The sequence below is a fragment of the Anabrus simplex genome, chromosome 2 (assembly GCF_040414725.1).
Source record: "Anabrus simplex isolate iqAnaSimp1 chromosome 2, ASM4041472v1, whole genome shotgun sequence".
NCBI lineage: Eukaryota > Metazoa > Arthropoda > Insecta > Orthoptera > Tettigoniidae > Anabrus > Anabrus simplex.
In genome coordinates this window covers 200433694-200452956 of record NC_090266.1, presented here as the reverse complement: position 1 = coordinate 200452956, position 19263 = coordinate 200433694, and the positions used below count along the sequence as shown (strand labels likewise).

General features: G+C 41.3%; 1 protein-coding gene across 1 annotated transcript in view; it reads left to right on the top strand.

The window, feature by feature from the left end:
• LOC136862743 (zinc carboxypeptidase) overlaps positions 1-19263 on the top strand; it is a 138836-nt gene that overhangs the window by 33304 nt on the left and 86269 nt on the right. The window contains exons 2-3 of the mRNA XM_067138972.2: positions 11948-12081; positions 16348-16420. Of these exons, the coding sequence (XP_066995073.2) occupies positions 11948-12081; positions 16348-16420 (207 nt within the window). The remainder of the gene's footprint in view (positions 1-11947; positions 12082-16347; positions 16421-19263) is intronic.

The window sequence follows — 19263 nt, the reverse complement described above, 5'->3', positions numbered from 1 at the left end:
TTTAGCAGATCAACCTATAAGAATAAAACTATATTTCTCCTATAACATGCAGCCTTGCAGTGTCTTCCTACAAGGATGTATAAGTAAACGGGAGTGAAATACCAGCAATCTGTTATCTACATAATTAAGTCAGAAGGATGGGGTGAGGAATTATATGCGATGAGTAACGCATGGTTGATAGTTAGCAGTGGCAATCTGACGGACCGAAGCCTAGCACACCTAACCTCCTCGGTACGCGCCTATCAGGCATACAGCAGCAAGCCGCGTGTCGTGAGTCGAGGGGAAGGGGAGAGACTCTGGGCTGAAATATCAGTCTCCGAAACCTTGTTCTCAGAAATACGTGCGGCGTTTTTTTTTCTAATTGCTTTCAAGGTTTGTAAATGGAATAATGTGTCAAATGCTTATATTATAATATGCTTTAGATTTCCATCGTTCGCATTTGAGGTATGGGATTCACTGATAGCCTTGGTAGCCCTCAGTATACGCCAGTGCCAGGCAGGAGGAAGGGGAAATGAACACTTTTTTCGATCAACTAAACTGTTTCGTAATATTTCTTCACACCAGGTTCTATATTTGCCCTACATGAATACTTCTTTCTGCTCCAGTGCTATCTTCTACCTCAATTGCCCCAGAGAAAAATATATAGGTGTATACGTGCAGATATTTTGCTAGTCGGGAAAGAAATAACCATGGTACAATATGTAATATTTTACAAACAACACATAACGTTTCACCAAATTCGAAATGGTCATAAGATCAAAATCATTTACCAAACATTTACATCAAAATACCCAAAAATTAACTTGGAGCAATCTACCAGACAACGGTGACTTGGAACACAATATTACTACTGCCCAAGCGTAATTTCTTTATCACAGAAATAATTCAACATCACCAAAAATATTTTAGACGCCCATATTGTGAAGAACTCATACACAGTTCGATTTTAATTGATTTCAGCCCATCATTCCAATTTTGCTGGAAACATATGAAATGAAATATAATTCAAAACGTGTTTGACATATCGCCCCGTTTAATTAGAGCTGCCGTAATAATAATATTACTACTACAAACAACTCCTATTACTAATAATAATAATAATAATTATTATTATTATTATTATTATTATTATTATTATTATTATTATTATTATTATATCTTTACGTTCCACTAAATAATTCTCACAGTTTACGGAGCATGCTAACCATTTAGCCATGGAGCCGCACATTTAGGACATTATGGTTATAAACGATGAGAATTATGTTCTGGGCAGACATTGGCGAGTAGTCAATAATAATAATAATAATAATAATAATAATAATAATAATAATAATAATAATAATAATAATAATACTTGCTTTACGTCCCACTAACTACTTTTACGGTTTCCGGAGACGCTGTGGTGTTGGAATTTAGTCCCACAGAAGTTCTTTTCACGTGCCAGTAAATCTACCAACACGAGGCTGACGTATGTAAGCACCTTCAAAAGGCCAGCACCTCAACCGTCTGAGCCACTCAGCCCGGCAGGGATCACGAAATGTAGGTACGTTTAATTTATTTAGTTGTATAACATGTCCATTATTCGTTTGAAACAAAACGTTCGATGTGCTTCTATAATTCAATTCCGATACTACTCATTTGGACATGCTATCCCATGCATGCTTTCGTAGAGATTAAGAACTTTGTTTACATACACGTCAACTCGTTCTTCTACCTTTACGCAATACACAACGGGGATCGTAGCGTATTTTACGTCCCGGCGCGTCTATCTCAACCTTACGCTCCAATAATTATAACACACGCTCGTACAGATCCCGCAGCGATACAGGTTTTCCGGCCATTTCCATACTCAATAGACCATGGGGCTGATGACCATACATATCCCAGTCCCCTAAAGGACGTGACAGCAAAATAATAATTATCATCGCTGACAATGCGATACATCTCCAGGGTCGGAAACCGATGATCAGGGTTGTCTGAAGCCCCTAAGTTGGAAACAAAATACTAACAACCACAATACCAGCCTGGCGAGAATGTTACGTAACATGGCATACCCTAGTAGCAGCCTTCAGCTGTTATGGTAGTTCAGTTGCTCTTAAACTCAAAACAAGTTTGGCTAGTATGTTACATAACATCTCGTGGCATTGCATCGGTAGCGTTCAGATGTTACAGTAGTACATTTGCTCTTAAACATAAAAGGAAACCAGTTTGGCACGGATGGCGCGAAACTATTCATTCACAACAAGAAGACGTATTACCTAGTCTAAAAACATCGTACCCTTTGCTCTCGAAAAGAACTTCCGAGGACTACTAAAACTTTGATATACGGGGTGTTAGGAGTATACGTGCAGATATTTCTTGTAGCACTATAGAACGATGTGACGAACCACTATATATCAAACTTTTAGTAATCCTCGAAAGTTATTTTCGAGAGCAAAGGGATACGAAGTTTTTAGAATAAGTAGTATGCCTTGATCTTGTGAATGAATAGCTTTCCTTTGATAACAGGCAAGTCACGCGCCATCCGTGCCAAACTGGTTTCTGTTTATGTTTAAGAGCAAATGTACTACTGTAACAGCTGAACGCTACCTATGCAATGCAACGAGATGTTACGTAATGTACTTGCCAAACTGGTTTTATGTTTTTCGAGCAACTGAACTACGATAACAGCTGAAGGCTGCTACCAGTGAATACCATGTTACGTTACATTCTCGTCAGACTGGTTTTGTTGTTGTTAGTATTTAGTTTACGTCTTAGGGACTTCAGACAACCCTAGTCATCGGTTTCGGACCCTGGAGTTGTATCGAATTGTTAGCGTTAATACTGGTTCATTTGCTGTTACGTCCTTTAGGGGATTGGGATATCTGTGTTCGTCAGCCCTTTGGTCCAGTAAGTATGGAAATGACCTGAAACCTGTGTCGGTGCGGGACCCGTACGAGCGTGTGATACAATTATTGATTGGGATATGCGCGCCGGAGGGTGAAATACGGTACGATCCCCGTTTAGCATTGCGTAAAGGTAGAAGAAAGAAGGCAGTACCTTACGCCAACGAAGGCATGCATGGGATATGATGTCCAAATGAGTTCCATCGGAATTGAATTACCAAAGCACATCGAACGTTTTTTTCAAACGAATAATGGACATGTTATACAACTAAATAAATTAAAGGTGCCGGCATTTGGACTCCAACTTTGCAGATTCGAACCTGGCCCAGTCCGGTGGTATTTGAAGGTGTTCAAATACGTCAGCCTCGTGTCGGTAGATTTACTGAAAGAACTCTTGCGGGAATAAATTCCGGCACCTCAGTGTCTCCGAAAACCGTAACAATATTTTGTGGGACGTAAAGCAATTCTTCTTCTTATTATTATTATTAGTTTTACTATCAGATCATTAAGAGCTGAAAGGCGTGGAAGCAAATAGTAAAATATGCGTGGTTTAGGAGGAAACAAGATGAAATGTACGTCATGTGAGGCAATATCCGTCGCAGTAGTTAACTACAGATTACTATGCGTAAGACGAGAACCAGTTACAGCTCTTGGCGATGAGTCAGCTGTAACCTGGTATTGTGGTTAGCGCGAGAGGACAAAGTGTGACAAAACAGGTTCTTTGTACAAACATCAAACATACACATCAACAAATCTGATAAACTTAAAAAAGGTTACACGTGGGAAACATGTAGCTGTTATCCTGAACGCCAGGCCGACGGTCACTTTCATGAGTACAAGATGAGTTATCAAATTATACACAATTCACAGATGTCGAACTATCTAAGAGGATTCCGCCACAACTGCATCCTACATTTTACTATGACGGTGCTATTAAAAGATCGCAGCAGATTACGCTACTGCGTGTTAAGATGATGCCGGTGGAATACATCTGTTAAGACATACCGCATCAGTAGAAGAATATGAATAAGAAGAAGAAGATGGTAACGAGAGCCACATAGTCAAGCAGGAAAAAGTCGAACATGGCTCACATTAGTGACACAGACATGAGTGGCGTGGTCGTAGGAACTGAAGTCGTAATAGTAACACTCTGTTGTAGAAAAGAATGAACTAACATACTCGTACAGTAGGAGCTCCGTAATTCCAGGTGGACGGTAACAAGACTATCTCGAAGAGAAAAGCACGGATTTACGAACGTACACGAAACCGCCTGTGTACACGAAAAATGTATCTATGTTAAACATTACAACACAACAGTTTTGAAAAAACATACAGATTGCCTTGCACTAAGATAAATATTATATTGTCTTTTGTAAATTAAAAGAAACGCTCTAGGCAACCTTCTTCAGTTAAATGTTAACTTATAGTTCCTATTTCAGTAGCAATGATTATAAACAGGCATTTTATTGAATTTTTCAATGTGATAATGATGATGGTGAAGATGATGATGGTGATGATGATTGCTGCTTTTAGATCATCGGCCCTTAAAACGCGAAGTTTCTTCTGTTTTACCTCATAGTGAATAAAAACAAAATATAAACTGCTCGAACACACGTAATGAATCCAAACCACGTGAAGGGTAGGAAAGAGGAACTGCGTTCAAGGTCAATGTATAGCATTTTAACAAGCACGTCTTCCGTGTGTTGTGTTCAGCTTTCGCCACGTACAAGGCACTCGCGCACTGAAACTCTCGATTTATAACTTTTGTTACCGATACATCAATTCCCCTGCTCGGATTTATGAGAATATCGAACTATCGAGTCTCAAAATACTATATCGATTGTGTACTGTACTCCCAAGCCATTATGTTGTAGAAATAGCATAACATCTGACATACCGAAGTGAAACTTGTATCAATTGTTCACGTGACCACCCTGGGCTTCTCTGTAGGCTTCACTTCTCCGAATCCAGTTGCGACGCATTCGAGCCAAGACTCCAGTGTTGTTCAGAATATCCTCTGCTGCTTAAAAAATACGTTCACGGAGGGCATCCGAGGTGGTTACCTGAGTTCGATATACTTTGTTTTTCATGTACCCCAGACATAAAAATCCATTTGAATAAGGTCATGAGATCTGGCTGGTCAGCTGTTAGTTCCACATCTTCCTGTCCACCGTTGAGAAAATGTCTGCACCATCATGTAAAATCCACGTGGTTCGGCTTAGTCGAAGCGACACGTCATCCGAGAGCTCCAGCAACGTATTGTATCTACAGGAGCAAGATAACATTAATAAAAAGATGATTAGTCCATGTAACCGACCTCCAACTACACCCATCCAGATATTATTTCAGAACTGGTGCTGGAAATTGCCTTGTCCTACTGAATGGGGTGTTCCACAGCTCATGAGTGGGATATAGCGGGTTCGAACCCCTCTGTCGGCAGCCCTAAACATGGTTTTCCGAGATTTGCCATCTTCACACCAGGCAAATGCTGGGGCTGTAACTTCATGATGGCCACGGTCGCATCCTTCCCGATACTAGCCCTTTCTTGTCCCATCGTCGTCATAAGGAAAGCTACACCGATCAAATTTATGCAAGTAAAGTAATTGGTACCGGTCTGAGTATCTGAGACGGTTGAGGCCCTGACCTTCCGACCTGCAACTTGACGGGTTCAATCTTGGCTCAGACTGATGATATTTGATGGGGCACAAATATATCAGCCTCGTGTCGTAGAAATTCTGGCACGAAAGTGAACTTCTCCAGTATTAAATTTCGGCACCTCAGCGTCTCAGAAAACGGTAAATGTAGTTAGTGGGACGTAAAGCAAAATAACGCTAATTAAAAGACGATTGGTCAAATTAGCCGACCTCCTACTGCATCCGTCCAGATATTAATTGAGAGCCGGTGCTAAAAGTTGCCTTGATATGCTCAGAGGGGATGTACCACAGCCCATGAGTGAGTTATGTAAATATTAAACACTCCTTGTGTAAAGATTGTCACTAATACACTTGACAGAAATTCTGGATTGCGTGCTTGATCAATTAACCAGCGGCAGAAATCCCCTCTTAAATCATCACCGAGCTTGGAAGCACCAGTCGCTAACTTCGGCCAGTATCCAGTATTCGGGGTATAGTGGCTTCGAAACCCTCTGTCGGCAGCCCTAAAGATGGTTTTCCGTGGTTTGTCATGTTCACATCAGGAAAATGCTGGGGCTGTTCCTTAATTTAGACCACGGTTGCTTCCTTCCCGATCCTAGCCGTTAGATATATCTGTTGCCGTAAGACCTATCTGTGTCGTGGCGACGTACATCAACTTGTAAAAAGAATTGTAATCAGCTGGTGAAGGACACTGCACCCGTTGTATGTGGTCAGGGTGCATTCGCTCTTCATGCAGCGTCCTACGTATCGTCCAAGGTGGTATACCAACGACACGTGTTATACTACGCGTAAGGCACCCGGGATCATCGTATACCATTTGCCAGGATAACTTCTTCCGCGTCTAGGATTACACGTGGCAGTTCAGGCCCAGACTTTTCTTAGCGTGTTGTAACACAGCCTGTACCGCGAACACGCTGCAGTAGCCTACAGCACGTATCGATGCTGGAGTTGGTACCTGTCTGTTGGAAAGACTTTCCCGATAGCTTCATGGAGCACGACTCGTATTCTGTTCTGCCACACGATACAATTGCAGCACATCATGGTATTCGTGGTTTTCATACACCGACATTATTCAAATAATACTACAACAACAACTACGAAGTAACTCGCATACTAGTACGGACGATAATTCGCCTCTCTGACAGCTGTTATTCAGGTGAAGGTCAGGCAGGCAGCTCATACCTCTAGTCCGGTTTCATGAAGGGGCGGAACCCGTCCAACCACATTCCCGTCGCTAGGAACAGCAGACAACCGAAACGGCACGCGACACGTCTAGTGCTTTTGTCAAACTGCTTACGTTGAATATTCGCCCACAGTGTGATTTCATTATCATGGATTTTTGGGAGACCAACTCGCCATATGCAGAAACACCCCGGACTTCATTTATTGATTTTGTAATAGTTATAGTGCATAACATAGCTCAAACACAAAACCTATAAGATGTCCGGTTATTCTGCTAGGCAAAAGCGTGTTGACGTGTACGTAAACAAAGTTTCTTACGTCAACGAAAGAATGCATGGGATAGGATTTCCAAGTGAGCAGTATCAGAATTGAATTGTCAAAGCACTTCGAACGTTTTGCTTCATTCCGATAAGGGACATGTTATAAAAATAAATAAGTTAACCGTACCTTCCTTTCGTGCTTCCAAACGAAAAGAATATGTTTAATGGTAAATTAAAGCATTCAAGCTTACTGCTGCTTTTGCAGTGCCTATTAAACGTATCAAAATAAGCGTTGACAGGCTGAGTGGCTCAGACGGTTCAAGCACTGGTTTCATGAACTTAGCAGGCTCGATCCTGGCTCAGTCGCGTGGTATTTGAAGGTGCACAAATACGTCCGCATCTGATCGGTAGATTTACTGGCAAGTTAAAGAATACCTGTGGACAAAATTCCGACACTGCGCGTCTTGATTGGGACGTAAACATTATTATTATTATTATTATTATTATTACTATTATTATTATTATTATTATTATTGTTATTATTACCGGGTGAGTTGGCCGTACGGTTAGGAGCACGCGACTGTGAGCTTGCATCCGCGAGATAGTGGATCCGAATCCCACAGTCGGCAGCCCTGAAGATGGTTTTCCTTGGTTGGTTCCCATTTTCACACCTGGCAAATGCTGGAGCTTTACCTTAAATTAAGGACACGGCCGCTTCCTTCCAACTCCTAGGCCTTTCCTATCCCATCGTCGCCATTAGACCTATCTGTGTCGGTGCGACGTAAAGCCACTAGCATTATTATTATTGTTATTATTATTATTATTATTATTATTATTATTATTATTATTATTATTATTATTATTATAACTGTGTTGGTCTATTATTACTAAATATTATGAAAATAAAAGTTAATCACCCCACTCATACTTCGTAGCTCCTAAACTGTCAGAAAACACTAAGGAAAGTAGTGAACTGTCAACAGTTCCTAATTAGTATTAATCTTATAATTGCGGACATGTCTCCGAAATTACCGATAATTGTTTTATGTCGCACCGACACAAATAGGTCTTACGGCGAAAAAGGGAGGGAAAAGGGATATAAGTGGGAAGGAAACGTTCGAGGCCTTAATAAAGGCACAGTCCTGGGATGTCCCTTGGAGTGAAAATGGGAAACCACGGAACACCATCTTCCCGGCTTCCGACAAGGGAGTTCGAACCCACTATCTCCAGAATGCTGACTCACAGCTGCGCTCCCCTAACCGCACGACCAACTTACTCTAAGCTCTAATGCCGGTCAGAGTGGCTCAGACGATAGAGCGCTGGTCTTCTGATCCCACCTTGGCAGGTTCGATGGCGGCTCAGTTCGATGGTATTTGAAGGTGCTCAAATGCGCCAGTCTTGTGTCTGTAGATTTACTTGCATTAAGGAAGTACTGCGGTAAAAAGTTATGGCACCTGAGTGTCTCCAAAAACCGTGGAAATTAGTTAGTGGAATGTAAAGACATTATTATTATTATTATTATTAGTAGTAGTAGTAGTAGTAGTAGTAGTAACATTATTATTACGGAAGTTCTAATTAAACGGATCAATTACAGTCATCATTTTACATATCGACACTTATTGTCCAATAATTAGCCTTCTGTCCGCCTCTGTGGTGTAGGGGTTAGTAGGTCCAGGTTCGATTCCCGGCTCTGCTGCGAAATTCGAAAAGAGGTACAAGGGCTGGAACGGCGTCCAATCAGCCGCGGGAGGTCAAATGAGTAGAGGTGGGTTCGATTCCCACCTCAGCCATTCTGGAAATGGTTTTCCGTGGTTTCCACTTCTCCTCCAGGCAAATGCCGGGATGGTACCTAGCTTAAGACCACGGCCGCTTCCTTCCCTCTTCCTTGTCTATCATTTCCAGTCTTCCCATCCCCCCCGCAAGGTCCCTGTTCAGCATAGTAGGTGAGGCCGCCTGGGCGAGGTACTGGTCATTCTCCCCAGTTGTATCCCCCGACCCAATATCTCATGCTCCAGGACACTGCCCTTTAGGCGGTAGAGGTGAGATCCCTCGCTGAGTCCGAGGGAAAACCAACCCTGGAAGGTAAACAGATTAAGAAGAAGAAGAAGACTTCTATTACAAATACCCAGCGGCAATTCCACAGTAGCTCTTTCTCCTTCGAGCAATGTTCATGCATGGATGCAACCACGGTTTTTGAAATTTGCCTCATTAATAACAATTTCACTGAATACTTATAGCCTTTTCTTTTAGTGTGCCCCGTCATTTCATTGACCTGAAAATTTTATGAATAAGCATAGAGAACTCGCATTGTCTATTGTTAGAAATTCTTCGTACACTGTCGCAATAACAGCACAGAAATGTTGTGCCTATTTTTCATGTACTCATTAACTATTTCCTTTCATTTTGTCAGCTTGGATCACTGAGTACTGAGATTGGCGTCTTATAAATCACACACAACTACACAACACTTGATTCGCATGTATGTGCTGGTACGAATCTTCGACGTCGCTGTAAGGATTCTGTGTACTTTTCACACAGTACCCTAGACCGGGTTTCGAGTACAGCAAGTGGCCTGGCTCGTGAGTCAACCTCCCTTACTTGCCAAGCCTGTAGGGGAAGTGCGCAACAACATGTGTTGGCCTGCGATTAGAAACAGTTTCAACAAGCCCTATACTCTGATACTGTACTACCACTACGCGTGGACAGAATGACATTACCGGCGTATCCTGCTACGGCCGTTCAAAACACATTAGGCCCTGAAATATTGGGCTCAGTTATGCGAAAACTAATAGAACAAGGCAAAAATTACGTAGCATATATTGTGAGATTTATTTTTCTTTGCCGACTAGGAAAATATCTGCACGTATACCCCTAACATTCTGTATAGTGGTTCGTCACATCGTTCCCTATTGGTACAAAAAATATCTGCACGTATACCCCTAAAACCCTATATAGTGTACACTCTCATCTGCCCAAGTAGCAAGAAAATAACCCCTAGATCAGAAGAGATGTTGATAGATAAGAGAATGTTAAATTTTCACCCGCGAACATAGTTGTTAATTGTATTTTAATTCATTTAGGTTTTAACGTTAGCCCTGTAATAAAAGTATCTTTGAATAAATCCAGCCATATTAGCAAATACTCTTCCTACACATAATGTATAGTAAAAGAGTGCAACAACATAGTATGTGTCATGTATGATAATATCAGTTAAAGTGTTAGGTAATACTACTCCGGTTAATCCACAAATAGTGAAAAGAAAGATAAATCCTAATACGCAGAGTATGGGCGGGCTGTAGGTTAATTGAGTTCCGTGAGGAGTTGCTAGTTAGCTGCAAATTTTGTTTCCCGTAGGGACAGCAACAACCATAGTAGCTGAAGCAGGCGTGTCTACATCCATTCCTACAGTAAGTACGAGCCCATACTACAAACCCTAGGAGACCAATTGCTATTATAGCATAATTTATAACAAGTGTACCAAAGGCTTCCTTTTCTTCACTTTCCAGTCTAATAATGTGTAATACTATCCCAAATCCTGGGACAATTAAAATGTATACTTCTGGGTGTCCAAAAAATCAGAAGAGATTTGCATTATAATTACCGAGCTCGATAGCTGCAGTCGCTTAAGTGAGGCCAGTATCTAGCGTTCGAAAGATAGTGGGTTCGAACCCCACTGTCGGCATCCCTGAAGATGGTTTTCCGTGGTTCCCCATTTTTACACCGGGCAAATGCTGGGGATGTACCATAATTAAGGCCACGGCCGCTTCATTCCCAATCCTAGCACTTTTCTGTCCCATCGTCGCCATAGGAATTTGCTGAACAGTACATATTTTTCGGGTGACTACCCAGTTTGCACATTGTGGCAATTGGTTCGGTGCTGCTAACTGCAGGATCGCAATCTAGCATAGTATTCAAATGTTAGAGCTTCATGGTGATTTGATTTGATTTGATTTGATTTGATTTGATTTGATTTGATTTGATTTGATTTGATTTGATTTGATTTGATTTGATTTGATTTGATTTGATTTGATTTGATTTGATTTGATTTGATTTGATTTGATTTGATTTGATTTGATTTGATTTGATTTGATTTGATTTGATTTGATTTGATTTGATTTGATTTGATTTGATTTGATTTGATTTGATTTGATTTGATTTGATTTGATTTGATTTGATTTGATTTGATTTGATTTGATTTGATTTGATTTGATTTGATTTGATTTGATTTGATTTGATTTGATTTGATTTGATTTGATTTGATTTGATTTGATTTGATTTGATTTGATTTGATTTGATTTGATTTGATTTGATTTGATTTGATTTGATTTGATTTGATTTGATTTGATTTGATTTGATTTGATTTGATTTGATTTGATTTGATTTGATTTGATTTGATTTGATTTGATTTGATTTGATTTGATTTGATTTGATTTGATTTGATTTGATTTGATTTGATTTGATTTGATTTGATTTGATTTGATTTGATTTGATTTGATTTGATTTGATTTGATTTGATTTGATTTGATTTGATTTGATTTGATTTGATTTGATTTGATTTGATTTGATTTGATTTGATTTGATTTGATTTGATTTGATTTGATTTGATTTGATTTGATTTGATTTGATTTGATTTGATTTGATTTGATTTGATTTGATTTGATTTGATTTGATTTGATTTGATTTGATTTGATTTGATTTGATTTGATTTGATTTGATTTGATTTGATTTGATTTGATTTGATTTGATTTGATTTGATTTGATTTGATTTGATTTGATTTGATTTGATTTGATTTGATTTGGTTTGGTTTGGTTTGATTTGATTTGATTTGGTTTGGTTTGGTTTGGTTTGGTTTGATTTGATTTGATTTGATTTGATTTGATTTGATTTGATTTGATTTGATTTGATTTGATTTGATTTGATTTGATTTGATTTGATTTGATTTGATTTGATTTGATTTCTCCACAGCTGTTACTATGGGGTGTCTTCAAGGATCGAGGACATGTAGACATCTTAGTACCACCTCATCAACGTGCAGTGTTTGACGACCTGGTGCAAGGCTTAAATATCACCAATTATTTGATGGTAGAAAATTTACAGAGGTACTGCAATTACTAAGATCTTTGACAACGTTTCAGCTGATATCTAAGACAGAAAAATGAAAAGAGCCGCTCTCGAATTCCTCGGCTCTCAGGATTTGTACTGAGTGCCTTGGATACAATTTCAGCGAGCAGAGTAGCAATGGCTTAAAAGCTCTGCATTCGAGAGGGGGTGGTTTTAAAACCTCACCTCCCCTGAGAATGGTTTTCCGTTATCTCACTTCCAGATAAATACCGGTGGATAACTTCTTATTTATATGCCACGGCCGATCCCTTCTCCTTCGTACTTTACTGCACCGCAAATTACCACACGTTTCCTGGCCAAAAAGAGGGCGTTACCCTGTAAGTGGCCCGCCGCACCACTTCAGGGTACGGAATGAAAGTTTTTAAAAACAGGAAAGAACATACATACTCTGCTGTAGAACGGGCGGTTTACCTGGTCCGCAGTAGGAGTTTTCCTAGTGAGTGTAGCATGCAGCATGAACGTAAAGTCGGAGAAGTTGCCGACGTTGTAGAGGCTCCTGGCTAACAGGAAACTCAATTTGCTGAAATGTCATGTGAGGGTTCTATGCATTGCTCGGGACAAATGCATAGCAAAGGAACGGCCTCGTTATACGAAAGACAAACTTGTGACTATGCTGCTTATACTTAGAGAGTGCCATCGCAATGAACGACAGGCAGCTACGCTTTGTGCACAGTAATATCCAGAGAGATAACGTCCAGATCGCAATATGTTCAGAAAGGAGAGAAGAAACAATGAACATTGTACGCTTCATGAGTCAAATCGTTAATTGAGGACAAGGCAAAGTGATCCGGTGAAAATTAATATGATGAAGAAAGCTGTTACGACGGAAGCTCACACAGGTACTAGATCTGTGGCACACGCATTAGGAATACATCATGTTATAGTGTAAAGAATTAGTAAATATAATCTGCACTGGCACCAGTTCAAACGACACACAAATCAGCGGCTGCGACCGTATGACCAAGCCCGACGAGAGTTTTCTGTGAGAAGATCGCTGAACAAGTGAGTAGCGAACAGCGAACGTTTTTGCTTTGCTTCATGCTTTGCCTGATGGCCACAAAGGATTGAGCGCCTCACTGAAAAATGGAGCAACTGTTGAATGATTAATTTTCGGAAACACATCTGTAGTTGAAATATATCCATCTTCTTTTTTTTCTTCTTTTAATATTCTGAACACCAAGTTGTTCATCGACAGCTGTTTCGTTCAGCAAGACCGAATAATATATTACTTCAGCATTTTACCTCCCTTTGCCAAGCATCACCTCATAAAGCTCAGGGGCGTAATTATTCCTAACTGTTGAATTTTCTAGGACTAGTTGTTTCACCTGTTCCTCTACAAACTCAACTAAGTTCTTAATGATTGGCTTAGCTAATGGTTTGCTTTCCAAGATAAATGCTTTTCGCAGATTTTCATTGAACTTCCTTGCCGTTGCTGCAGGTTTAACTAAAGCTTTTATTACAAGAGACTGATGTTTTGTCTCAGACTGATCCCTTTCACATTATTGTACTTCGTTATCTGAAGATATTGCTACATTTAATACATTGTTGTTGCGGTTAAATTCGTGCTACTAGGTTTGCAACTTGTTTTACGTCACACCGACAATGGGATAGGACAGGACTAGGGCTTCGTAGGAAGCGAATGAGGCCTTAATTAACATACAGCCCCAGCATTTGTCTGGTGTGAAAATGGGAAACCACGATAAACCACATTAAGGGCTGTTGACAACGGGTACAAACCCATCACCTCCTGAATGCAAGCTCACAGCTACGTGATCCAAACCGCGTGTCCAACTTGTATGGTACAACATTTATTGAAAGTAACACACCTAACTGTCATAAATTCTTGAAACTCCCGAACACATTGATTCAATAAGTTACTTCCATTCACCTCAGTCATTGCAAATTAGTCAGTAACAACCCAATACTTTATACTTTACTCTGGACCACACACTAGTTTCAACAGAACCAAGCTAAAGATGAGAAAAACTAATGGTGCACTGAATGTCATGGTGTTCGTAAACAGGGGATATGTAAGCTGCTATAAATTAAATTTTAAAAATCATTCTACATAATTGGGTGGTAGACAACCCATATCCGAAGGCTAAACACATTTCTGACCTGTCGATCAGCTTATCAAGCGATAACTACTTGTGCTCATCTTCCTGAGCATGGCAGAAGAGCGTGACTAATGCATGAGTTGTTAAGGTGTATAGGTAAGCAAAAAAAATGTCATCCCCGTATATGCCATGAAGGCCCTTGGATGGGTGAAAGATAAAAGCTTCCACTATCCGCAGCGTCGGCAGAGTGGTCGGCAGCTATACACCCAGCCGTCTTTGCCCCCAGGAATTAGGTACTCGTTTTTGGTGTCATGTGCACCGCCGGAGGTGGAAATCCCGTTTCTCAAATTTTTCGACTTCCTGAAAGGAAATCGAACCCACGTGCTCTTGTGCGAGCCGAGCATGCCTTTACCACCTCGGCCAGGTAGCCCTTACAACGTATGTCAAGTAAATGTCACATTTTTAGATATTGTCCAAAACATACACTGGCGGAATAAAATATCCAAACACCAAGATGGGGTTGTGCTACAGTAACGAACGTTGGTAGGCGTGTTTATACATCTGAAAGATGGCGTTGATTCACATTTCCCGCAAATCGCATTAGCGTGGCGTTCGTAGTGGTCCCATGACCTTGCACATCAGGTTTGCTTTAAATAAGAGCTGTACTGTGCGAGAGCGATAGTTACCTGTGAGATTGGACGGAGTGACGACGAAGGGGTCAGTATCAACAGCTCACTGCGGTTGAACGAGGCCGTATAATAGGGCTACGTGAAGGTGGATGTTCCTTCCGCGCTATTGCAGAACGACTTGGCAGGAATTTCTCCACTGTGCATGCGTGCTGGCTGCAGTGGTCAGGAGAAGGTACGCTCGCAAAAAGACCGGGCTCCGGACGTCCCCGTGGCAGCACCGAGAGGGAGGACAGCCGTATTCGGCGTAAGGCTGTGTCGCAGTGGACTGCGTCTGCAGCAGCAGCAGTTCGAGTGGCAGTTGGCACCACATTGACGTAACGAACTGTTCGAAATCGGTTACTTGAAGGACAGCTCCGAGCCGGAAACCCTACGGCGTGCATTTCACTTACCCCAAACCACCGCCGTCTGCGACTTCAGTGGTGTCAAGCGAGAACTTATTGAAGGATGGAATGGAGGTCCGTTGTGTTTTCCGATGGAAGCTGGTTCTGCCTTGGTGCCAGTGATGGCCGTGTGTTGGTTAGAAGTAGGCCAGGTAAGCTCCTGCATTCCACCTGTCTGCGGCGTCGACATACTGGACCTACATCAGGAGATCTCGTCTGGGAAACAATTTCCTAAGACAGCAGGAGCACTCTCGTCCTTATCCCACGCGCCCTGACTGCAGATGTGTACGTCCGTTTGGTGATTCGACCTGCTGTGCTGCCACTCGTGAACAGCATTCCCGGGGGTGTTTTACAACAGGATAATGCACGTCCCTATGCCACTGTTGTAACTCAACGGGCTCTATATTGTATCGACATGTAGTCTTGGCCTGCTCGATTCCCCTATCTGTCCCCAATCAAGCACGTATGGGACTTCATTAGAAGACAACTCCATCGTTATCCACGATTGGCGTTAACCGTCCCTGTATTGACAGACCAAGTGCAACAGGCATGGAAGTCCATCCCACAATCTGGCATCCGGTACCTGTACGACACAGTGCATGCCCGCATTCAACAGTCAGGCGATTTCACCGGTTAATATTAATGGACCAGCATGGCGCATTCACGATGGCTTTTCTTGCGCGGATATTAACCTGTAGCCTTGTACCTTAATTAAATATCTTACCTCGACAAATATATTGCCAAAATTTTCGGATTCTACATTGCTTTCTTCCTGGTATTTGGATATTTTTTTCTACCAGTGTAATACGATATAACCCCGTGGTAGAAAACCACAAAATATGCCCTGTTAAGAGAAAATTATAACAAATATTCAATGCAACTTGTATAAATATCCGAAGCATATTGATGACCCCTCCTGCACTCTTCGCATTTAAATAGCTGGAAGACAGACTTTGCATGCTCCCTGTAATGATCCCTACCGCAGTCTTTGCACTTAAATACTATCTCTAGAAGTGAAACAGTCTGTGATGCATGTAATGACCTCCAAGGAGCATAAAATGTCTGAAGCTCAGAAAAGTGATCATATTTTTCAATGTGTATTTCCATTATCTTTTTAGTTTAATAGACGAACAGGAGCCACCAGAAAATTCTACAGTCTTCGGGTGGACCAGTTACCAACCACTGTCACAGGTAATTATAAAATATTCCCTTGTTAATTATTTAACGTTTCAATAATATATTGATGAGTTTAAATTCATACATACCTGAACCAAATGTGGAGCATATTAAGACTCGAGATATCCACTAACAGTGCCATCATTCAAACCTCGGATCTCCAGACGACATACTTTCAAAAGAGTATGAAATCTTAAGAATCTAAGAGTGCTAGAATAACTTCCAATCCCAGAGATAATATTTATTCAACCTTTCCCAAATTAAAATTGAAGTAATGCATCTTTGGTGTACTTAATATCATTGTTTCAGTAAAACGACAGTGTGTGCTGTTAACAGTATGCCAATTTACCAGTCATAGCATTCAAACTTATTACATACATACATACATACATACATACATACATACATACATACATACATACATACATACATACATCGTTATAGACCGTTATAACATACAGAGTTCAGTCTGCAAGCCTCTGTGAATTTACTAAATGTTGCCATAATCCTCTATTTGCAACTAGTGCTGTCCCCTCATTTAGTTCTATACCTCTTATCCTTAAATCGTTACAAAATGAGTCTAACCATCGTCGTCTTGATCTCCCTTTACTTCTTTTATCCCGCATAACAGAGCGCATTATTCTCCTACGTAACCTATCCTCCTCCATTCGAAACACATGACCCCACCACCGAAGCCGGTTCATGCGTACAGCTTCATCCATCGAGTTCATTCCTTACTTATCATTTTATTTCCTTATTCCGAGTACCCTCCTGCCAATGTCGCTACCTGTTTCTACTAGCAATCATTCTCGCTACGTTCATGTCTGTTACTTCTAACTTATGAATAAGATATCCTGAGTCCACGCAGCTTTCGCTCCCGTAAAGCAAAGTTGATCTGAAAACAGAACGACGTAAAGATAGTTTCAGCCGGGAGCTGACTTCCTTCTTACAGAATACTGTTCATCACAACTGCGAGCTCACTGCCTTCGCTTTACTGCACCGTGATTCAATCTCATTTACTATATTACCATCCTGGGAGAACACACATCCTAAATACTTGAAATTATCTACCAGTTTCATCTTTGTATCACCAATCTGACTTCAGTTCTGTTGAATTTCTTACCTACTGACATCAATTTAGTCTTCGAAAGGCTAATTATCATATCACACTCATTGCAATTATTTTCAGGCTTTCGGCACAATCTGCCATTAAGACGGAGTCGTCAGCATAGGACAGACTGCTTACGACGTTTCCATCTAACTGAATCTCTCCCTGCCACTTTATACCTTTCAGCAGATGATCCATGTAAACTACGAACAACAAAGGTGAAATATTACAGCCTTGTCTAACCCCCTGTAAGTACCCTGAACCAAGAACCCATTCTACGATCAAATATCACTGCAGCCCAATTGTCAACATAAATTTCCCTGATTGATTTTAATAATCTACCCTTGATCCCATATTCACCCAGCATGGCGAACATCTTTTCCCTCGGTACCCTGTCATATGCTTTCTCTAGATCCACGAAACATAAACACAACTCTCTACACCTCTCGTAGCGTTTTTCAAGTACGTGGCGCATACTGAAAATATGATCCTGACAGCCCTTCTGTGGTCAGAAACCACACTGGTTTTCATCCAACTTCCTCTCAAACACTGACCGCACCCTCCCTGCCAGGATGCCAGTGAATACGTTGCCTGATATACTTATCAAATAAATGCCTCGGTAGTTGTTGCAATACTTCCTGTTCCCTTGCTTATAGATAGGTGCAATTACTGCTATTTTTTCAATCTGAACGTACCTTACCAACACTCAATGCAAATTTTATTACTCCATGAAGACATTTCATCCCTGCCTTACCACTATATTTCACTATGTCAGGTCTAATTTCATCTAATCCTGCTGCTTTATGATATTGGAATTTATTTACCTTCCTTTCCAATTCCTCAGGTGTAATTTCACCAACAGCATTTTCCTCCCTCCTATGAGTTCTGTTGTTCGCGACACCACCATGAAGATTTCCTTTTACGCTGAGAAGATTTTTCAAAGCATTCCATCCACTTTTTCAGTGATTCCCTGGGATCAATTATCCAAAACACTCTCCATTTCCTTTCTTTCCCTCCCTTCCTAAGATGCTTTATTATTGTCCAGAAAGGTTTTCCTGCTGCTTGACCTAGCCTTTCCAGATTATTACCAAAATCTTCCCACGGCTTTTTTCATTCAACAACTATTTGTTTCGCTCTGTTTCTTTCATCTATGTGCAGTTCCCTGTCTGCATCAGCCCTTGGTTGGAGCCATTTCTATAAGCCTCCTTTTCACGTTTGCAAGCTGCTCTCACTTCATCATTCCGCCAAGATGCTCGTCTTTTCCAACCTTTACACACAGTTGTTCCTAGGCATTCTGTTGCTGTTGCTACTACAGCATACCTGTATGTCACCCATTGTCATTCTACATTCTGAATCTGCTTACTGTTCACTGTTCGGAACTTCTCATCATCATCATCATCATCATCTGTTTACCCTCCAGGTTCGGTTTTTCCCTCGGACTGAGCGAGGGATCCCACCTCTACCGCCTCAAGGGCAGTGTCCTGGAGCTTCAGACTCTTGGTCGGGGATACAACTGGGGAGTATGACCAGTACCTCGCCCAGGCGGCCTCACCTGCTATGCTGAACAGGGGCCTTGTGGAGAGATGGGAAGATTGGAAGGGATAGGCAAGGAGGAGGGAAGGAAGCGGCCGTGGCCTTAAGTTAGGTACCATCCCGGCATTCGCCTGGAGGAGAAGTGGGAAACCACGGAAAACCACTTCCAGGATGGCTGAGGTGGGAATCGAACCCACCTCTACTCAGTTGACCTCCC